General features: G+C 36.6%; 3 protein-coding genes across 4 annotated transcripts; 2 read left to right on the top strand and 1 right to left on the bottom strand.

Moving 5' to 3' along the window:
* Window positions 1-1,194: 1,194 nt before the first annotated feature.
* Window positions 1,195-4,814, bottom strand: LOC123904446 (PKS-NRPS hybrid synthetase cheA-like). The gene is made up of 3 exons (XM_045954115.1): window positions 4,480-4,814; window positions 2,332-4,151; window positions 1,195-2,229 (listed from the first exon to the last, which is right to left on the bottom strand). The coding sequence occupies exons 1-3, from the start codon at window positions 4,511-4,513 to the stop codon at window positions 1,195-1,197; spliced, it is 2,889 nt and encodes a 962-aa protein (XP_045810071.1). The 5' UTR covers window positions 4,514-4,814.
* On the top strand, window positions 4,808-17,594 carry LOC123909551 (serine/threonine-protein kinase dst2). Of its 2 annotated transcripts, none has more exons than XM_045960412.1 (18): window positions 4,808-5,631; window positions 5,738-5,826; window positions 5,938-6,045; window positions 6,374-6,481; window positions 6,700-6,790; window positions 7,923-7,975; window positions 8,998-9,060; window positions 10,343-10,387; window positions 10,736-10,771; window positions 12,290-12,345; window positions 13,095-13,176; window positions 14,115-14,243; window positions 14,406-14,556; window positions 15,518-15,638; window positions 16,013-16,226; window positions 16,493-16,693; window positions 16,795-16,883; window positions 17,126-17,594. In XM_045960412.1, the coding sequence occupies exons 1-18, from the start codon at window positions 4,890-4,892 to the stop codon at window positions 17,223-17,225; spliced, it is 2,478 nt and encodes an 825-aa protein (XP_045816368.1). In that variant the 5' UTR covers window positions 4,808-4,889; the 3' UTR covers window positions 17,226-17,594. The 2 variants fall into 2 exon arrangements, with proteins under 2 accessions (XP_045816368.1, XP_045816369.1); XM_045960413.1 differs by having other exon boundaries at window positions 16,798-16,883.
* A 1,198-nt stretch (window positions 17,595-18,792) lies between these two features.
* LOC123908033 lies at window positions 18,793-21,079 on the top strand. The gene has a single exon (XM_045958540.1). It carries the CDS (start codon window positions 18,992-18,994, stop codon window positions 20,927-20,929), a length of 1,938 nt encoding a protein of 645 aa, XP_045814496.1. The 5' UTR covers window positions 18,793-18,991; the 3' UTR covers window positions 20,930-21,079.
* Window positions 21,080-22,890: the final 1,811 nt, after the last annotated feature.

The raw sequence follows: 22,890 nt of genomic DNA on the forward strand, positions 1-22,890 counted from the left end.
TGCTCATCATATCCACCGACATTATCACTGGCCAGGTCGATTGTCGATTCGTAATACGCAATTTTTTCTATTTTGATTTGTCTGCCGTATTTGAAGCGATACATGACTTCGATCTGGCGTTTAAGAGCTTGAATAGTCGTCAAATTGTTCGACAGGTCAACGCAGAACAACTCGTCGTTACCGCGAAACTTAACTGAAAATGCATGAGATGTCGCCCTATTGTTATTAACAGACCGATTTGAAGCACTCATTTTGCGAAATTGTTCAAACGTGTTTTTCACAACTATACACATACGGCGGTTTTATACTACATTCAATCTAATTACGGCCACATAATTTCGTCGGTGTAATTTTAACCACAACTAAATGTCGGTGTAATCTTGACCACAAAAAAAAAAAAAAATAAAAATAAAAATTGTCGATCCAATCTCGACCACAAAAAGTGTCGGTGTAATCTCAAATATAAATTATTTGACGGGTTCGTATCGATTAAGTTATTTATATGATTTTTAACAAGTTTTCAGGCATATGCTTACATCTTTTCTACCCCCCAGTTTTCTTTTATACCCCCAGTAAACAGTTGTAAATTTAAACACATTTCGGTTCGCATTCCCCGAAGTTTATGAGTTCGGTTAATATTCACCGAAGTTTACTGTCATACCCCCTTATTTCGGTACCAATCTACCGAAAATTTCAGTGGGTCACTGGAATTTGTACGGTTCGGCAGATGTTTACCGACATTTTAGTTCGGTAACTATTTGCCGGAAGAACAACATACTTCGGTACCAATCTACCGAAAATTTCGTTTGTTCACTGTAAATAGGCGGGTTCGGCAGATATTTACCGAAATCTGGGTATATTCCGGTACCTAGTTACCGAAATATATTTTCATGAAAACCAATGATATTGTAACTCACGACCTTCCATGGAATGACATCCACGCGAAATCCATTGTTAATGCTGTTCATCCAGACACATTCATATTGGAAAAATTATTCATACAATTACACAACATCAAAATTACTTCAACCAATATCATTATATTGACACAAACAATTACACAACACCAAATCACTTCAATATATTTCATTACAAAATGGATGTCATTACATCTCGATTCATATCATTACAAAATGGATGTTCTTTACATCAAAATATATAACAACGTAAAATACATTAAAATAGGCCAAATGATCAGTCAATCACCAATGGAGTTTCTCTACTGCCTGCACCAACTATTTGGATGGGGACAACGTTCTCGGTGCTCATCATCACCTCGAACCTATGTTGCGCAGCTATGAATGAATCTTCCCAACCCAAACTTTGTTTAGCACAATATTGCTTCCACGACTTGTTTGATTTGGGTATCGGACACCCAACTTTAAGCTTTACCAAAACATAGTGATCCGGTAACGCGCCAAGGCAAATAACCCTTGAAGACGGGTTTGGTGACGGAATGGAATGCAATGGGAAAAAAGTTTCACAAGGGCCGTTTTGAAGTATGGAGAGCTGAACAACTACTCTATCCAATATGGTGGCCACGATATGTCCCATATCCGGCAACGTGAACCATTTATCCATCGGTGCAACACTATTCCTAATACTAGTACGTTGTCTCGTCCTCGGGGGTGGGAGTAGTGCATCACAGATATATTGGTAACGCTCCTCGCAACCAAATATAGCAACATACATATCCTTATTCAATCGCAACTCCCTGCTCATGTTGCACCGTATCAGTTCAAAATCATCTTCGTTGCCTCTCTGAGCCAATGCAACGGCACGGTAACCACAATAGCCGTCGCCGTCCACGTTGATGATATCTTCAATGAAGGGATGCATGAATTTTGGCATGTGGTTAATTCCAAAAATTTGAGATGATGAGGTTAGTGGCAATGGGTTGGACACAGTGAGCGGAGCTTCAGACACCGTAGGCATAGGGTTTGATGCGGTAGGTTGTGATGATGATGGCCTTGAGTGGGATGGAATTGACGGAGACGGCTTTGACGATTGCGACGCTTGTGTCTCCGTGAAATATTCTTCAACATGCTCCCATCGAGACTTATCTCTGCTGGTGGATCTTGTTCCACGGACCACCTTTTTCTTTTTAGCCCCTTTTGATTTTACATTTGTGTTCGGAGGCTCCACATCGGTGGTTGTAGGATACGCAATCTTGCGGAGTTGATCTCGGATCTCATTTTTCATGCTTACATCAGCTGTCCTCAATCGTTCCTAAAACAAACAAAAAAAAATATGCCATTAAAAATTAAAAACCAACGCATAATGATCGTAAAATCGTAAAATAAGTGTATTATGCCTTTAATAAACACGCACCTGAATTGCTTGCCACTCTGCCGTGCACGCATAATTGTCCTCGACGTCACCACCAACTTCTTCATCTTGGAAACAAATTATCTTCCAATGTTTGTAAACCTCATCGAGTCTAATAGGCCTATTGTGGTGCAGTTTCTTGGCAATCAAACACGCACATGGCAGCCCGTAGTTAGTCCTCATCAGACAACCACACTTCATGCTATCCATACCAGTAAACTCGACTCTTTTTGATTCAGTGTGGATGTATCTCATTGCACGTCTAGAGATTTTAAACATCAAAGTCGAGTAAAGTGTTTTCTTCCGGTATGTGTGTCCATACACAGACATGTTCTGGCCAAATTCAGTTTGCACTTGGGTGAATTGATTGCCTAACATTCTGTGGATCGATTCCCAACCCTTCACCAAATCACCGAGACCGTCGGTCAAGTAACTTTTCAAAACACCGTGTGCGCTTTCGGCTCTATTTGTCGTATGGTTGCCCATGTGCATATGCTTGTCCACCCATGCACTCACGAGCTTCTCTTTGTCGGTGTCCAAAATTGTCTCTTCAACGTATCGAACAAATTTTGGCCACCTCTCACATAACTTCCTAAAAGCCATAACATTTTCAGTATACTCGGCCTCAGTAGACGAATCTAACACATCCTCGAACGCCAAACAGACTCTTTCCCTCATGTCCGCCGCCTTGACCTTTTCCCCATCCCTCACCTTGACCAGCTCGACTGCCTTGGTCCTCACATTCTTCTTAACATGGAACCGACAAACCAACGCCGCCGCTTCTGGAAACACAGCCGGAATAGCATTCATCAAAGCTAAATCTCGATCCGTCAAGATAACCTTCGGCAAATTTGTCTCACGCCTTAACAAACAACGTAGTTGTTGCAGAGCCCATATAAAGTTGTCTTCCTTTTCGTTACTGAGCCAGGCAAAAGCAACGTTGAATGTCTTCTCGGTCGAAGTGAATCCGACTATCTCAAACAGCGGCATTTTGTACTTGCTGGTTTTGTATGTGGAGTCCATCATCAGCACAGTATGAAAAGAGTTGAATAAAGTTATGGACCTCGGATGTGCAAAGAATATATCTTGAAGATGTTCTACTCCATTTTCAACAACCGTCCGATACTTGTAGTAGTACTTGTTATCATCAAGCTTCTTGCATAAGTGTTGCATCTCAGTCATGGACGCCCTCATTTTAACTCTGTACCTATGACGAGCGTTGTACACTTGCTTTGCAGAGGTCTTGTTTTCCGGATCTCTCTCCTTTAATGTGGACAATATGTTTTTTGGAGCCACCGCATTCCTTGTCATCTCGTCCATAAAATCCTTCTCTTGTGGTTTCAAACGCCCCGCCACGAGATGCCCTTCAAGCCCTTTGTCCAACTCGTGGTTATGCATACCGTTGACAACAGTCAAACGCCATAGTTTTGTTGCCTTGTTGTAATACCCACGGAGTCGGAAAGGACATTCGCATTTTCTTGTTCCGGAGGTATCGGATTTCAACTTCTTCTTGGCTGGAACATACTTCCCACTACGTTCACACTCTAACACCAATTGAGCCTTTCTCTTCTCGCCCGAATCGGATCGCCTAACTATAATTGCGAACCTTAAACTTTGCGACACGCTTCGAGCCCATTTGATCAACTCATCTCTGTCGTTCTCTTCCCTATCAGTCGCAAAATGAGACGATGTGTCAATTTCTATCGGCTGCGGCACATTAGGAGGACTTCTTGGTTGACCAGCTGGAACAATGCCCGTTGCAAAAAGGCCAAGCACAACAGGTCGCCTAACTTCGACAACTTCGTTAATTTCGCCTTCCGTAACTACAGCATACGCAAATGAAAAAACAATCAATCAACCACACATAATATTTACAATCCTATTACAACACTAATTAAACACATAGGACACTATGAAGTCAATATGAAGCCAAAATAAAGCCAAGTCAATATGAAGTACAGTTTATAAGTCAATATAAAGTCAAGTCAAGCCAAGCCTAAGCCTAACGCAGAGGATCAACATTTCGGTTCGTATAAACCGAAGGTCACATAACCTGACTTCGGTTTATATTCCCCGAAGGATTACTCTCAGAAACCTTGCGAGAACAGAGTCTATGATAGCAAGAAAAAACGAATTTAAATCGGTGGTTACCTGAGTTTTGTGCTTTGGTGCGTGTTGAATCCATTAGATGATGCTTCAATCTCGATTTCAAGCCTCAAATGCGTCAAAAGTTGATCTTCTTTCCGTAAGCTTTTCAAATTCTCGTTTTGTGAATAATAAGAACTGACAGCAGAGTATTTATATATAGAAACACTTCGGTTAACATTAACCGAAGTAATTCAGCGAGTGGTTTATATAAACCGAAGTCCATGGCCTGCGGTTCGTAAAAACCGAAGTCTCTCGACAAAATTTTTTTATACCGCAAAGGGCAAAATGGGATTTTCGGGGGTATAAAAGAAATGGGGGGGGTCGGGAGAGAAAACTTCTTGTTCGTCAGTGATGCCGATGGTGTGAATGTTTGTGAGGGATAGATTCCTCCCACACCCTCTCTTGTCTGAAAAATGGACCGGAGCTCTTTCTCTCCGCGAAATCGGAATACCCGACCCAAGTCCGATATCTACTCTACTTTCGTAATTCACGACGATGACGACGCCGAAACTAACCGTCGCCGGAGAGCCGGTAGCGCTGAAGTTCAGGAAGATCCATACGCAACAATGGTCTTCAAAGACAACGGCAACGATGACGATGATGAAGATTCCTTTCTCCCTCCGCTTCTCAAGCGTCTCCCCAAGGATTTCGGTGGCGGAGCGTCAATGGACTACGACGATGACGATGATGATGAATCTGGTGATTTTGGCACGATGATCGTGAAAAGCGATCGGAACCGGCAGCGAGATCGGTCTTCTTCTGGTTTGACCTCACCGGTAGGCTCCACCTGGAAGACTGGGAGTTCTTATAAGGCGAATCCTTTGAATGGCGAGGATGATGATGAGGATGACGATGGTGGTGGATTTTCAACTTTTGTTATGCGTTCTACGGTGAAGGCTGGCGAGAGAGAGTCTGTAAGCGGAACTATGGTGCGAAGGACAGGCGGTAATGATGGTGGTTCGACGATGGAGAGGGCGATTGCAAGTATGCAAGGTGTGGGAGAATTTGGTTTAGGGAAGCATAGGAAAGGAAGTGGATCATCACAGAACGATGAGGGAAAGCATCATTCGGTAACTAAGGTTTCGACGAGTTCAATCCCTGATAGTGTTATCAGAGAGGATCCTACCATCAAGTATGAATTACTCAATGAACTTGGTAGGTGCTAAACAAAGTCAATTCTAGCTTGTTGCTTATGTATTCACTAATTCTTGTTTTGTTTTGTATGAATTTCTAATTGTTTTTGCATTTGGATTTGTTGCAGGGAAGGGTTCTTATGGTGCTGTTTACAAAGCCAGGGATTATAAAACCTCTGAGATGGTTGCTATCAAAGTCATATCATTATCTGAAGGAGTGAGTTTCTGTTTCATTTTGTATCTAGATATTTGCATTCTGGTTATTTTGTTTATTGAATTCGTGTTTGAACTGCTTTGAATGAACTATTATGGTTTTTGTGCTCATTAGGAGGAGGGATATGAGGAAATTCGTGGTGAGATTGAGATGTTACAACAGTGTAATCATCCTAACGTTGTCCGTTATCTTGGAAGCTATCAAGGAGAAGAGTATCTTTGGGTAAGAATTAAGAAGGCTTTTCCTAAACATGAACTCATTGTTTGTATGGCACTGCTTTTCCGAAACTCTTTCTAGATTTAGTGGTTTTTTTGTTTTTGATTTGTGATAGGCTTTTCCTTATGCTTATGGTGATTCACTAATGATTTTATTAGAAGGATGTATTCTTATTTGGATTTTGTTATTTGTTGTTTCTTACTCTAGGACTTATTTTCTTCATTCGTTTTATCCTAGGCTCCCTCCTTTGTATAAATAGTACAAATGATGTGGTTGATTTTGCTTGTTAAAATATTGTTTCTGAATTCTGAATCTCTGATTAAGATTTTGGCAGATAGTGATGGAATACTGTGGTGGTGGTAGTGTTGCTGATCTTATGAACGTGACTGATGAAGCATTGGATGAGGGTCAAATAGCATATATCTGTAGAGAAGCACTGAAGGTATAGTTGATTGCATGGATTGGCACTGGATGTTTTTCCTGTTGTTGTCCTACTTGTTGATTTATCCTTTCATCTCTACCAAGGTTTTCAATTTATTTGTTCTTCACTGTTGCAAACAAATTACTTTAAACAGAATTATTTGGACCATGATTTTTGCTGCAAATAAAAATAATATTGTTTTTGTTTATTTTTCTAATATCTTCCTTGATTATGAATAGGGACTTGATTATTTACACTCAATTTTTAAAGTCCACAGAGACATTAAAGGCGGGAATATCTTATTAACTGAACAAGGAGATGTCAAGCTAGGTGAGTACTGTCAGTAGTTGTGTTAGTGTAGCCTTTGCCAAGTGCTCTTAATAATGTGTTAGTGTAGCCTTTGCCAAGTGCTCTTAATAATTATACTTATTGATGTCTTGATGGTTATTTTAGTTTCCTTTATTTAACATGGAAATCACGATTAGTCGTATACATTACGTTGGCTATCTTGTTTTTTTCCTTCTTTCAAATAAAACGTTGAATTCACTATTTTGTGTTGTAACTTTTTCTTGAATTTTTTTTTAGCGAGTAGGTAATATTTCTTAGCTTATAGCTCTAGTCTTCATTTTAAAATGTTGTGTACCATCTAGAGGCTATTCTTCTAAGAAAGAGTGATTGCTTGTAAAAAGTTCCCATTCTAAATTCTAAATTATTACTGCAACTGCCAATATGGTCAAGTGGCAATTAACTGGTCCCCTTATAATCATAGTGAAGAATGAAGCTAATATTCATCACATGGTTACTTACTCTTGAATTTGTCATGGTGTCAACAATTTCAGCTGTCATTTTCTTTTAAGTCTACAGTTGTTTGTTGTGTCTTCTAATATTTGTATGCCATGCACACATCATATTAGGCATTAGGAAGAAGAACGTGACATTTTAGATTTTATCTAGTTAACCAATAATGCTCTCTTCCACTCCTATGTTTTGTCGAATGTTCTCTGAAACTAAGATTGATGGCATTCAGTTTTTTATATTTTAACATCACTTCCTAGATAAATTTATAGACATCTAAATTCTAATCCTGGCGTCTTTTAAAACTAAAAAATTAAAACAAATTCTATTATTTGATAGTCAACGGTAGTATGTTTTTGAAATGCTCTAAATATTTATTTTTATTCTTTATTTTCAAGTTTATTTTTGCAAAAATAGTACGTGTAAGCTCGAGGGTATTTTTCAATGACATTTCTATTCATCTGTTTGATGCATTTCAATTTAGTTGTCATATGCATTTTATGTGCTGGACTTCATTATGTATATCAACTTATCAAGGATAAAATTTAATTTGCTTACTTCTTAGATAAAGCAGCAAGATATTGTAATAAAGATTTATTTCCAAGACACTAATATTCTTGGACTTTTAACAACATACTGATTTAGATTCCTGGTTGACAATGAGCAGGGGATTTTGGTGTTGCTGCGCAGCTTACAAGGACTATGTCAAAGCGCAATACGGTAGTTTTCATGTTTAATATTATTTTAATGTTACCGTGTCAGATAATATATGAAGTGAGGAGTTTGAACATGGTTTTTAAATCTTAGATGACAAAGTTATGTTTTGATGCAAGACTGTTAATTTTGTATTAAATATCAATAGCAAAGTCAGGAACAAACTTTTCTTGCTAACATCAAGTTATTCCAATTTTGAAACAAATATTAAATTGGAGATAAAGCTAAAAGGTGCCACTAAGTTCTTAACCTATTATGGGGTGACTGCATTTCTTTATGCTTTTTGTTTGAATAAACTGTTTCTGTCGGATTTGGATTCTGTGCAGTCGCTGACTGCATGCAGTTGTGCAGTCACAGATTTCTGACCGTCCGATCTCGATGGGACAGTCTAAAATTTTATGAAGAAACTTCACATTTTATAAAATCAGAATATCACTTTATTATGGACCGTCCGATCAAGATCCGACGGTCAGAAATTAATGACTGCAGGCATTCATTGACTGCATAGAATCCAGATCCGTTTCTAGACGTAAATGAAATGAAACATGCATCAGACTTCCTTCCAGCTAACAAACATCTGTCGTAGCATATTTAGATATTTATGTGTTTGTTTATGATACATGTTCTTCCCATCCATAAACTCAGATGCATATGACTGTCCTCTGTGCACTGCGTGAGATCCTACAAGTGGCATTTGACTTTGGCTCATCTATTTCTGATTAACCTGTACCATGGGCGATATTAAACTCCCCACCCTAGTTTTTGTGTGCAACTTATTGACTTAGAATTTGTTCTTAGTCCTATTATATTTACTTCTTCAATGTTCCTTGCTGTTATGTTTGATGTATTTTCTCTTAATAATCTGACTTTTAATGAGATGTCTCAAATCTTGAGCTGCCCTTGAGCATTCTTGAATGTGACATGAACTTGTTATATTCAAAAGCATATGACTTGCATTCTGGTGTTTCTGCACTTTTTTATACGGACAATTTTTAATTTTTTTTATCTTTTGTTTAACGTGCTTGTAGTTTATTGGAACCCCTCATTGGATGGCTCCGGAAGTCATTCAGGAAAGTCGCTATGATGGAAAGGTATTGCGCTTTTCAGAATCTGTTAACCTGTTTGTGTTTGTGCATCTTCTTTTGTTGCCACTGTACTGCATCTTTTCCTTGCTTTCTTTCCATTTACCTTAACTTTTTCTCCACTTGATTCTTAGGTTAGGACTTCAGAGTAAAAGTAGTACCATATTCCTGACAACAGTGCAGCATTTATACATGTGCATATGTAGCGTTATTTAAAAATTCGCAAAGGATTTATAATTTGACACTTGTGGTGAGTTTCTGATAGAGCACCAGATATTTACTGAACAACGATAAGGATAATAATATTAGAGATAGAAATCACATAGAATACAGCAATACACTTGTTGTCCCAGAGACCAAGTCTCCTATAGAGTAATCGCTATACAAAATACAAAATAACAATCTGGCATACAGAAAACAGACACCCTACTATCATACTCCCGATAATATTTTCTAATCATTAACCGCCATCAGGTAGTTACTCTTGATGTTTTTATGATGCCTAGTGTACATCTTCCAAACTGTTTCAATATTTCTCAGCTATCTAGAATTGTGTCCAGCTGCACCACATCATCCTGTTGAAGCTCCAAGGGTTCTTCTGGCTTAGATCCAATGGTCAAATGCACATGAAATATTGATTAACGTGGTCTGTATAGGAAACTGGTCTGTATTTTTCTAGAATTTTAAAAGGACCACAATAGTGGGGATTCAGTTTCTGGTTGTTGTTGATAGCAACAGGTTGTTGTTTATGTGGTTTCAACTTTATGAAAAACCAATCCCCTACAACAAACTATTGATCCCTTCTTTTCTAATTTGCACAATGATACTGCATTTGATTAAGAGTTTCGTATCTTTCCTTCAAGTTCTGTGACACAGCTTCGTTTTTTTAAAAATAATTGTGGAAGGGGAAAAATATTATTAAACAAAGTGGCATTGATGACCATTTTACAACTGTCCCCGAGGGGATTTGAACTCCTTCTCTTGAGGTTACAATGTCGAACTCTTACTATTGAGTTGCCACTTTATGGATGTGCGACACAACTTATGCTTAGTTTCTCCTTCTATAATCTAAACAACTGTAGGAGGTTTCTCCCATAAACCACATCAAAAGCAGTAATATTGGTGGACACATGAAAAGTAGTGTTACGGCCAGTTAGTTATGATGTTAGTATAAACTAGGTCACTTGTATTTCATGAACATGAAAAGAATAAATAGTTCTATAGTATTGCAGTTAGATTATGGCCAGATTTGTATTTGATAAGGTTGTATTTATTTAACTATGTTTTTCAGGTAGATGTCTGGGCTCTTGGTGTGTCTGCAATTGAAATGGCCGAGGTATATCCATTGCATGTGTTTTCAATTCTATGTCTTCTATGTGAACTGCTAGTTTATCTAATGGGATCTATAGTCTTCCTTTTCTTTCCCCCATTTTTACTCCCAACTTCTTTAAGATATTTTGCAATTGAGTTATAATTTCTGTTCTGTTACCTGTCCCATGAAGAAACATATATTGTAGTTTTACTTTTGTGCTTTGAGGAGCAACACTCCATACATTCTATTTCTATGTGGTTGGGTTGTCATTCATAAGCAGTTAAATGGAATTATTTTGTTAGATAGTACTTTATAAGAACGAGTACTCATTCTTATGCTTTATATTTTTAATTCTGTTATTTTAATTTTCAGGGTGTTCCTCCAAGATCGTCGGTGCATCCGATGAGGGTTAGTACTTAGAACTTTGATATTCACTGGTGTGTTATTGATAAGTGATTAAACATAATCTATTTTCCTTCCCTTATTTCATGTGTAATTGCTAACTGGTAATTTATATTGATGTTTATATAATGTTCAGATGAGTTATTATTGCATCCACTATTACATATTAGTCACTTTGTTGGGAGAAACTTTGATCTTTGTATAGGTGAGTTAGGAGGGAGAAGCAGAAGAGTAACTGAGACGATTAGACTTGAAGGAGATTATTGAATATATTTTTGATTAGCTGTGTAGTTAGGGTGATATGAACCTGGTACCTTATTACGAAAAATAGGTAAAATTCCCTAAATCGCAGAATAAAATACTCGATTATGAGATCCTAGTCCCCGACTTTCTTTCAAATAACCAGATTATATGTCCCTCAACCCCGCTTCTTATTTGCTGACAACATGCCTTACTTCTCTAATTATTTTCTGTCCCCGACTACTAACTAACTAGTTCAATCAAACTCTTTTAACTAACAAAACCTATCAGAGAGTTTTTCGGTGTTAATTAGTTATGAAAGAGGATCTAAATTTTAGTTATTTCAGAATTCAGACTTACGTTTATGGTATCTGTTTTATCTGTTGGTGGTAGGTGTAAACTTTTTTATCTAAATTATGTGCAAAGTGGTTGTTTTTTGGTAATTTTCCTTGCCATGAAAATATGCTGTTTGAAAAGTTTCTGTTGCAATAGGTGAGTTTAGAATAATCGATGTGAAAAGAAATACATTCTAGGTAGTTTCTTCTGTCTGCAGAAGCTACTTAGATTCTTGTTTACTTTAAGAAATTGATATGTATTAGTGCTTTCTTTTTGAAGAAAATGTCAACTTCTGTCTGCTTCCCTTTTTTTCTATTATGCTACACCCTCCGTCCCAAATTATAAGGGATAAAACTCAATTTTTTTTGTCCCAAATTATAAGGGAAAAACACAAACCTTTATCTTTTTCAAGATTTCTTTTTGTTTATTGTCATGAAATTAAATGCAAACTGCATTTAATTTACTCTCTCTCTCTCTCTCTCTCTCTCTCTCTTATTTTTTCCATAACCAATAAAAATTGTTTTTACATCTTCCCATGCACAACTAATTTCAAGAAAAATACAAAGAAACATATTTCAAATTATTATGTTTTGGTTTTTCTTAATAAGTGTGTTTTTTATTTTTTCCCTTATAATTTGGGACGGACGGAGTATTATTTTATGCAATATATTGATAATAGACGAATTGTCTAAATGAAATGCAAAAATGATGGTTATCTGAAGGCACAAAAAACTTAGTATTTGATTTTTGTAAAAGAAAAAAATGTACTAGAGTAACATTTGTTTGAAGGGATCAATTCATTTGATTGGGTTCTTAATTCTTAAAAAAATAAATTTGGGTCTGAAATTTTTATTTTATAATTGAATATTTTTGGGATTGTCAAGGGCATAGTTTGACTTCATTTTTAGGGAAGGGGAGTTATAATTTTTATTTTTTTTTCCTTTGTAGGTTTTATTCATGATATCCATTGAACCAGCTCCAATGCTCGAGGATAAGGAAAAATGGTTTGTTTCTATAGTCTACACACGTAACTTGTGAATCAGTTAGTTTCAAATAGTTGGTTAATGATCCATGATGCTATTTGTTTTACTAATTCAAGTGGTATTCTCCATATGTTATACATTGTGCTTGTTTTTATCTTTTTAAAGACACTACTGATTTTCTGCTTTGTGCAGTACATTTACTATGCAATCTCTCAGATACTTTACTGCGATCTTTTGATAAATGGAATCCGTATTAAGATGCCATTAAATTTAAACCACATATATATATAGTTAAAGTGATAGCTTGATTTGCCACCATCTTCTCTCATATGCTGTATCTAAGATACATTTGTTAAGAAAGAACTTTATCAATTGACCTATGTAAGCTAGATTGAAGTTTGAACAAAAGTTAGATTTCCTCTTCTATGAATCTAACACATTCATTTAGATGGTAAGACAATATCATGTGTTAAGAGTACAAGGTTGGTGCTTTTCAGTTAGAAGAACTCCTTGTATTCCAAATTCATTGCAATTCTCTTCTCTATCTCAACGGATTTTATTTTGTTATTTCAATATTTAAAAAAATTCAAGGTTACTGCTTTCTTTGTCCAATGACATAAGTGCATCGACCTGACTGTTATTTGCTAATCAGTAGTCATTACTCACTCTTAGTGTGCTGCTCTCACAGTCTCATTTTCTCAGTGTGCCAATATCTTATTGATGGTCTCTTTCTGTATGATAATGTTTTAAATTTGATTTTTCTTTTGTAGGTCTTTATATTTCCATGATTTTGTTGCAAAATGCCTGACCAAAGAACCTCGTCTCCGCCCTGCTGCATCTGAGATGTTGAAGGTATGCTCAGTTATATTGTTTCGGATGAAAAACTAGTAACTCTGAGGAGTCTTAAATTCATTCAGAGCTGATTCTATATTAAATAGTAGTAGGAACAACAAAATATAGAGAAAGTTATATCCACTAAAAATGGAAAATGACAAGATGGAGAGTTGAAAGGGATTGGAGATGCTTGTTTCAACTGTCAGAATATTGATTTTAATTTATGCTTATATACTTCGATTTAATTATTTAGTTTTAACTGAAGTTTCTTAAATTCTTGTTAGGATGGAGATTGCTGACATTTTTCTGAACCATTTTACCCATTTTTTTTTTTAATGTTACTATGTTCTTCCAAAGTTTGTTTCAATATCTATAACCGTTCATTTTTGTTCTCTCGACTCTCCACCTAAGCCTATATTATTTGCTATAGCTTGCATAATGGCACCATGTCTTATCTCGATCTATCTAGAAAGGAACCCTGTTATATCTTTTCCAAATCAATGAATATCTTTTGTATTTGTTTTTTATTTCTTGGATATATCTCGATCTGTCCAAGTATTTAGCTTTCATAGTTAGCCTTCCCAGCATAAAACAAATTTACTTTCGTTATGCAATTCTTTAAATAAAATTGTGAAACTTGATTCTTGTTACGACTTGAAAATAATAATAAATAAAATGTGAATGCGCTTATATATAGTGTTTTAATATTTAAAACTTCCTGCAACACATTAGTAAGTTATACAAAACATTGGATCATAACATACACTGGTTATCCAAAATTACCATGGCAATCCTTTGAGTGATGGCTGATCATGCATGAGCTTTTCTTGAAATGTATGTCTCTATTAATTTTTAAACTAATTTGGTTTATGATTGCTTATTGAGTTTGCAATTGCATACGTTTTCTTCAACTGTTGGGTGTTTCCATTGAGTAAAGTTCTTTTCTGGCTGCCTAGCACAAATTTTTTGAAAAATGGAAAGTTGGATCCGCTGCAATGTTTCCAAAACTTGAAAAGGCAAGGCAAGTCAGGGCTTCAATGGCTTTACAGGCGCAAACTCTTGCTCCAGATTCAGCGGGGGATCAGGTATGATTAAAACTTCCCCCTCCCCCTCCCATTCCTCTTCTCTCTTTTTGTTTTACACACACACATGCACATCTACTCAGATTTGTTCTCATCTATCTCGATTCACATAGTTGAAAAAACAGAAAATAATTTCCGTGTGTAATATGTGTTCTTAATTTGAAGGAGCCAATGTTAGCTTCCATACTAAATGACGAATATGGAGATACTGTTCCATCCAGACCTCAGAACATAAGTGCTGAGGAGGCAGCGTATTTCTCATCACATGGAACTATGAGGAAGCTGCAAAAGGTGGATGAGGCTGACAATGGTGAAGGTCTGCTGTTCTTGCATCTTTTTTTTTTCCTTCTTTGAACCGCAAATTATATTTATATATCAACAATCACCACACTTAGCATACGACATGCCAAAGAGTGAAAATAATTATTGCATTTTATCTGTAGCTTGATTTTAATTATTGTTAAGGTTGATTATTTCTTAGTTACATAAAGGATGTGTTTCACGTTTTATGATGGCAGAAAATGGGCTTTGAAAATAAAGTGGCCATGCAAATTTCACTTTATATATAATTTGGCATACACAGGCTGTAGCCCTCAATCCCGGCTGAACTGAATTTTACAATCTTTGTTGGGCTTACTTGTGGGAACTTGAACCTAGCTACCTAGTAGTTGTCAAATGCATGGTTATTAAATCGTCAATCAAATCTTATTATGAATTGTAAGATGCATTACCAATAAAAATGATATTTTTAAGTAAAAACAAGTGTCATAGTAAACTTATAAGCTAATATATCATTCACTAATCTCAACAATTCAAGAATCAAATCAGAAAAAATGTGGTTGGACTATACAAAGTTAAAAAAAAAAAGGTTGGCTACTCTAAGTTTAGGCAGTGAGTTGAGATTCAAGATTAGATTCATGTCTAAAATAGATACACACTAAAGGCTTGTTTCGACTGGATTCAATTTTCTGTCGAACGAGATACGACTCACATGTGGTTGGCTAGGTTCAATTCTGAGCTTAATTTTTGCGATGCTTCTTTCTTCCATCTGCCTCATATTTGGGGGAAAACAGATTTATTTCTTTACTTTTTCTCTTGATTGGTGGAAGAGAAAATGAATAGAGTTGGTTAGAAGGAAAACTTCGGAACCACAAAAAGTTAAAATTTTCTCCTCCCTGATTTCCTTTCCTTTCCTTCTAAATTCTTAAAGAAATGTAAGTTATTCTGTTTTAAGGTTATTTTTTTTTGTGAAATATAATCATTTGGAATATTGGCAGGTGACTTTGGCACAATGATAGTCCATCGGGATGAATTATTTAAGACCACACAGGACACAGATTCTACTAGTTATAAAACTGCCTTCACCAGCGGCACAGGAAGCAGATTATCTGACCCTGGGTACTTACTTACCTGTTTAACTCTAACAATGAATTTCCTCGTTAGATTTTCACATTAGGAAGTCACGTGTCAATTTTGTATTTATCTCTCTCTTCATAACCATTCACAAGTTTTGACAGAGCCCCTCTATTTAATGGCTTTAAAAAGAGAGATAGGCACAAGATTGACCTTGTCTTGTGAAAACGTAATATCCATTTACCTCTTATATTTTCCAAAAATTTATTTGTCATTTGCTTACACCTAATTTAACCAGTCTTAGCTTTGCAAACTTGTAAAACGTGCATTATATGCTTACTAGAACCTTCCCTCTTTTTTTCCTTTTCATTCCTCCTGTGTCCTAAAGTAGTCTGCTTTCTTTTGTGGGTACATTTTAGGGTTGAGAGTCTAAAAGTTGGTGACTTGAACACTGCCTCTTTTAGAGGATCTGGTCCTACTACAGATACCATACAATCATCTTTACCATCTGTTAGTAATTTAACAGAGCAGAACCTCAAAACGAAAGGCACTCATCGAGCACAAGCTGGAATTATGAGGAATAGTACGCTTAAGAATGAAACAGTCAGCCGCAAATTTGCTTTACAAGATAAGGTATTTTTGTAATTTGATTTATATATTTACTGTCAGGCATAATATTCGCGTACGTAATCACTCCATTTGAGCAAATATTGTGTTTTTTGGTTAAGTTGGTCACTCCTTTGTGATTCCGATTCGTATGTAAGGACAAGGATGTTTATGTTCTTCTTGAATTAATTGCCTTATGTTTTGATTGTTTTTTTTTTTTTTTTTTTTGGTTTCACGAATGTCTATTGTGAGACCATTGTCTAAGATTTATCATCTGTTTACTTCTTTTTCAGCTTTGGTCCATTTATGCCGCTGGTAATACAGTGCCCATACCATTCTTAAGGGCAACAGATATATCACCTATTGCTCTCCTTTCAGACAATGTGTTTGGCGGCATGCAACAGGATACAAGTGGAACTGGAACAGTAGAAGCATTGCAAGAACTTTTTAGTGGCGACGGCCAGTGTAAAAAGGGTCGCAGAGGAATAAATGAGGTAACTATGTGTGTGTATTTGTGCACTCATCAATCATGCCCGCCCGTGTGTTGTGTGCACTTCTTATAGTCACTGACATTGATTTGCTTACTGTCATGCAGCAGATGCCCCTTCCTCCAAGCATTTGCCAAAGATTGACGTCTAGTTCTACTTTAATGAATTTGGGACAGGCTTTAGCTTATCATAAGATGTACGCTCAGCTTTTGCACGAATTTTTTCTTCCAACTCTGCAAATTATGTTAGTTGTTTTAATGTGTGCAAATGCTTGTAGTCGAGAACTGTATAGGTTTTCACCTCCCTATTTGTGTCAAAAAAGCACTAAATACTGGGGCCTTCCTTCTGATCTGATTAATCTCTTTAGTTCTTTAGGCGTGTGTTGGATTCCTATGTAAATGTGATTATTCTTAACATAATTGCTTTACTTGTTATTAGGTGTTACGAAGATATGCCACTGCAGGAGTTACAAGCAACGCAGGAGCAGCGAACTATTCAAAATCTCTCTGACACACTTAGAACCATTCTTCGGTTGTAGATTATACCTTGCTGCCTCTTTTTTATATCCAAAGATAACATAACCATTTTCCTTTGCACGGCTTTATTATATGATGATACTTACATATCAGTGGCAGTGAAGTAATAGTTTTTGTTTTTGCTTCTTAGGTGTTTGATTGTGACTAGTTAGTTTGCTGGTTTGATTACTCGGTTTCAGTCTAACGTCATGTAATACATGTGTTTAGTCAGCTGTCACATATTTATATGTAAATATTTTGTACCTAGGTCTTGTATCAAATGTCAGTATTTCCATATGTTGTAGTCTGTAATGGAATTTTTGGAGTAATGCTACAAATTTGTCAGCATCCATTTTAATACCACAAGATGGAGGAAATGCTTGCAAGTCTAATTCGATATTAATGTAAAGATGAATATTTCATTTTACAATTTTTACTCATGGTCATTTTTAAAAGATAACGAATCTGTAGAAAAGTGCAATCTTAAAAAATAAAGAAATAATTGTAAGCAAACATTTTACAATTAATGAAAATTTGGAAATTCTAAGACGGTTGAGTGTCGAAATCACTCTCCAAGATCCCTCCTGGCAGCCTCTGTTGAATGCTTTTTCAGTCTTCAGGGGAGTGCATCTCTCTCTCTCTCCATCTCCAAAACTATATGAAAGTATCGTTGTTAACACCATTGCCTTGAACATTTGCCAATGGTGCTTCTGATGAATGCAATCTCGTACTGTATGCGATACCACCTCAGAAGGATATTTTCCCCGGACCCTTTTATTGGATTTGTGACAATACCCCATCCTGCTATAATTTAATGCAGGCGAGGTTTGGAAGTTTCAACCCTTCTTCTCTGTTTCTAGGTTTGAGGGATGCTGACAGAATCTCTAATACAATGAGTCAATTGTTTTTAATGGTGTAGTTTGAGTTTTATAGTTTATGTTTGTTGATAAGAAGCTTTCATTTCTTAGAATATGTAATGCCTCAAAGGTGATTGACGAGATTTGTGGTTTTAGAAATTTCAAAACTGAAATTTATCGCCTTTCTTAACTAATTCTCTAAATTTGGGGAGAAACTAACTTGTTAGTACATACATAGCAACCCTAATGCATATAGTAGTTTCTAAAACTCTGTAATAAGGTTGAAGTCCTATGGGAATTCACCTTTGTTTCCTTCAACTTCAACCTCTAAACCCTTAAGTTTTGATATTTTGAAAATAGACATTTCAACATCTTATAAGTTAATATCTATTTTTGTTTATTAGTAAAAAAAATATGATCAAAGCAATATGTGTGAATAGTGCACAAGTCAACTGTGTCCAAGGACAATTGTTGGCATTTGTTTTATTTTGTTAGGGTTAAATATATTTTTGATCCCTACAGTTTTTCATAATCTCCTTTTTAATCCTGAAGATTTTTTTTGTACTTTTTATTCCTGAAGTTTTTTCTTTCGGTATTTTTAATCCATACTAAAAACAAAATTATGGGAAACTATAAACACTTGAAGCATTTTTTAGGGCGAAAATGAAATAGTGGCTACTAAAGTCAAAGAAAAGAAACAATATATATTTTTTTTTTGGAAAGAGAAGAAACAATATTTTACTTAATGAATAAGATTTGCGTGGGCTTGTGGTTAAAGTACTTGGAGCCCAAGCAAACGAGTCTATAAATATTCCCCAAATCAGTCAGTTGCAACAAACAAACAAACAAACAAACAACCTTCTACTACTTTTTCATTAACCTTACCACACACACACACTTTCAGTGCCATTCCTAAACTTCATTGCTCAACAATGGCCGCTGTCACTCTCGTTGGCCCACCTGAGATCTACACTTTCAAATCAACCACCACTGCTGTTGCCGTCCCCACTCCAACAACACTAACTGAAACCACAAACAACCCCTTCCTTGATCAAATGGTTGCAAATTTCAATTCCACCCAAATGGGTCTCACAGAGAACATGTCACCAACGTTTCTCTCCACAGGTAACCCTTGTCTTGACTTTTTCTTCCATGTTGTTCCCAACACACCATCTGAGACACTGGTCGAGAGACTACAACTAGCATGGTCACAAAACCCACTAACCACCCTCAAACTTGTCTGTAATCTCCGTGGTGTCCGCGGTACCGGAAAGTCTGATCGTGAAGGCTTCTACTCCGCCGCTCTATGGTTTCATGAACATCATCCTAAAACCCTAGCTGTCAATGTTCCCTCCCTTGCTGACTTTGGTTACTTCAAAGATCTCCCTGAAATCCTTTACCGTCTTCTAGAAGGTTCTTCAGTTCGCAAAACGCAAAAAGAAGAGTGGTATCAAAGGAAAGTCGGATCCAAAAACAAACGTTCGGTAACATCATTCCCTTTTGGTAGAAGAAATACAAACCAAAAACAACAACGCAAGAAGGACAACAAAGGATGGAAAGGCACAGAAAAAGACTCTTTGATGACTGAAGAAACGCTGGCCCGGGCTAAGGCTCAGAAACAAACCGCTCATGCTTTGAAAGAAGAGAAGAGGATTGCATCGGCTAAGAAGCTTGTTCAACGATATACCAGCGACCCTAATTTTAAGTTACTTCATGATTCTATCTCTGATCATTTTGCTGATTGCTTGAAGAAAGATCTTGAGCTTTTGAAATCTGGGTCGCCCACAAAAATCAGTCTTGCAGCAAAATGGTGTCCTTCCGTTGACTCTTCCTTTGACAGGTCAACGCTTCTCTGTGAGACCATTGCAAAAAGAATCTTCCCTAAAGAGGAGTATGAAGGTGTGGAGGAGGCTCATTATGCTTACCGGGTTCGCGATCGTTTGAGGAAGGATGTATTGGTGCCATTGCGGAAGTTGTTGGAGTTGCCTGAGGTGTTCATTGGGGCTAATCAATGGAATTTGATTCCTTACAATAGGGTTGCTTCTGTGGCCATGAAGTTGTATAAGGAGAAGTTTTTGAAGCATGATAAAGAGAGATTCGAGAAGTACTTGGAGGATGTGAAAGCGGGGAAGACTACCATCGCGGCCGGTGCTTTACTTCCCCATGAGATTATAAAGTCTTTGGGAGATGGAGATGGTGGGGAAGTTGCCGAGTTGCAGTGGAAGAGAATGGTTGATGATTTGCTCAAAAAAGGAAAGATGAGGAATTGTCTTGCTGTGTGTGATGTGTCTGGGAGTATGTATGGGATCCCTATGGAGGTGTCCGTGGCATTGGGATTGTTGGTGTCTGAACTCAGTGACGAACCTTGGAAAGGGAAAGTTATTACTTTCAGTGCCGAGCCTCAGCTTCATTCGATTCAGGGGGATAATCTCAAGTCTAAGACAGATTTTGTGAGGGACATGGATTGGGGAGGGAACACTGATTTCCAGAAGGTGTTTGATCGCATATTGGATGTGGCTGTAAATGGGAATCTCAAGGAAGATCAGATGATTAAGAGGATCTTTGTATTCAGTGACATGGAGTTTGATCAAGCATCTATGAACCCCTGGGAGACTGACTATCAAGCGATCACTAGGAAGTATACAGAAAAAGGGTATGGTTCTGCTGTGCCTCAGATAGTTTTTTGGAATCTGAGAGACTCAAGGGCCACCCCGGTGCCAGCCACTCAGAAAGGAGTGGCACTCGTAAGTGGATTTTCTAAGAATCTGCTGACATTGTTCTTGGATAATGAAGGTGATATAAGCCCTGTAGAAGCCATGGAAGCTGCCATCGCTGGCCCCGAGTATCAGAAACTAGTTGTGCTTGATTGATTTCATTCTGTAAATTATAGTTTAATTTTATGCAACGGTTTTAACAATGTCATTGATCAATATTCCGGCTACTTGGTATCCATTGTATTAAGTGAGTAAGAAATTTTTTATTGAATGAAAATGAGCAAAACTTACATACAATTGCATATATGCTTGGTTCCTACTGATTTCTAATTATAAAATGACATGTATTATATCTAACCACCTCTGTTATTGTTTGCTTTCCCTGTTAATAACTTCCGTTAACTTGTGTTTTCTCATGTGAGTTTATAGTAGCCTGCAAATAGTGGTTGGGCAGAATCATCTCTTGTCATTAGTTTCTGGCGTGATGGTTCTAGCGCAGAATAAAGAAGCTTGTTGTGCTGGATTAATTGCCTTGTAATTATAGTTTAATTTTATGCCATAATTTTAGCAATGCATATTCCGGCTACTTTGTATCTGTTGGAGTATGTGTGAGTATGATATTTTATATTGAATAAAAATGTTGGAAACTTACATACAATTGCTTATACATGGTTTGTACTGTTTATTACATGTCTTGTACTGCTAATTACATGTCTTATACTGTCCATTTAACAACCAGTATATTAATAGGGGATAATATAATAACCGATGCCCTTTAAGAAAACGGAAGTTTGATGTGAAGTTCAAGAAATTTCTGAGGCTTATGATATTCTTAGTGACACCAACAAGGGTCAGATCTATGACCACTGGTCAATATCCCCTTAACACTCATCAGTCATCGCTGCAACGAGGATAATGGTGATGAAATAATATGAAGGAAGATGTAGCTGTAGTAGTTGTTGTGAGTTGTTTGGTTTGTACCCTTGAGGAGCTTTATAATGGTTGCAGAAAGAAGTTGAATACCATAAGGACTGCCTGATGAATTTGGGTAATCCATATTCTCCACAATTATTGTTATTAGGATTTTAGACAATGCTCACTGTAACTTTTGCAGTAGCATCTCAATTATTGATATTGCAGTAGAATACTGCCTGATGTGGCCTCAATTAGTGTTTTGGAAACATCAAATCCGGTATGTTGCTATCTTGGTCGCAGTTGCAGACTGTTATTTAAAACTCTGATTTTTTTTTTTATTTATTTTATTTTTACGGTTAAACCCTGATTGTTATTACTTGTAGAAATTGTGATTTTTTTGGTGGTGGTAGAATTAAGTATTTGAGTTTTAGGTTATATCTATGAAAAATTTGAATTGGCTAATTGGATTCTACCATTTTGGTTATGTTTGTTTTGGCTAGAAGGCAGGATGTAGATGTTAGCAGTGTCTCAGACTCAGAGAGCCTATAAATTGAAAATGAAATACTATTACCAATTTTTAAAGTTTGGTGGGTTTGGAAAGCCTTTTTCGGCTTATACTATTATACACTTCTGCAAATGTTTGGAAGAGTTTATGAAAATAGTTTTTGACTCTTCAGTAAGGTGTTTTTCACTTATTTTGATAAGTTCTCCATGATGGCCTAGAGAAACAACTTGCTGCTTATACAAATACATTTTAACCTTATTTTCTATTCAATTATAAAAATAGCTTGTAAATAAGAACATATGTAATAAACGTCTAATACTAATCTACCATTTGTGTTACATTTTACTGTAATCAAATGAAACTATGACACTAATTTTGAATTGTGCAAAAGAAAGTATTGTGTGTTTTGTTGCATAATGAATTTTTTATGTTTACTTGGTAGTTGATGCCATGGTGTTGCCATGATTCAAATGCGACAATTGGCTACTATTTTCTGCTGTTTTGGTTGTTTTCTATTTCAATCATAAACTTATTTGGTTTGATTATGCACACACTTGGGTAGGAAGCATGCATATAGATTTATTTGTATTCTGTACCCACATGTGAGGAAGGTGTAAAATTGTTATGTTGATTTTTGTTGGCCCTCCGGATGTTAATATCAGTTGTAAATTTTTGTTGGCCCTCCGGATGTTAATAT

The sequence above is a fragment of the Trifolium pratense genome, linkage group LG2 (assembly GCF_020283565.1).
Source record: "Trifolium pratense cultivar HEN17-A07 linkage group LG2, ARS_RC_1.1, whole genome shotgun sequence".
In the NCBI taxonomy this organism is placed as follows: domain Eukaryota; kingdom Viridiplantae; phylum Streptophyta; class Magnoliopsida; order Fabales; family Fabaceae; genus Trifolium; species Trifolium pratense.

Coding starts and splice junctions, on each gene's coding strand:
- LOC123904446 (XM_045954115.1), bottom strand. CDS start 4,513: ATGGATTCAACACGCACCAAAGCACAAAACTCAG. Junction 4,152..4,479: donor CACCAAAGCACAAAACTCAG/GTAACCACCGAT, acceptor CGTATGCTGTAG/TTACGGAAGGCGAAATTAAC. Junction 2,230..2,331: donor CAGAGTGGCAAGCAATTCAG/GTGCGTGTTTAT, acceptor TGTTTGTTTTAG/GAACGATTGAGGACAGCTGA.
- LOC123909551 (XM_045960412.1), top strand. CDS start 4,890: ATGGACCGGAGCTCTTTCTCTCCGCGAAATCGGAATACCCGACCCAAG. Junction 5,827..5,937: donor TCATATCATTATCTGAAGGA/GTGAGTTTCTGT, acceptor TGTGCTCATTAG/GAGGAGGGATATGAGGAAAT. Junction 14,244..14,405: donor CAGATTCAGCGGGGGATCAG/GTATGATTAAAA, acceptor CTTAATTTGAAG/GAGCCAATGTTAGCTTCCAT.
- LOC123908033 (XM_045958540.1), top strand. CDS start 18,992: ATGGCCGCTGTCACTCTCGTTGGCCCACCTGAGATCTACACTTTCAAA.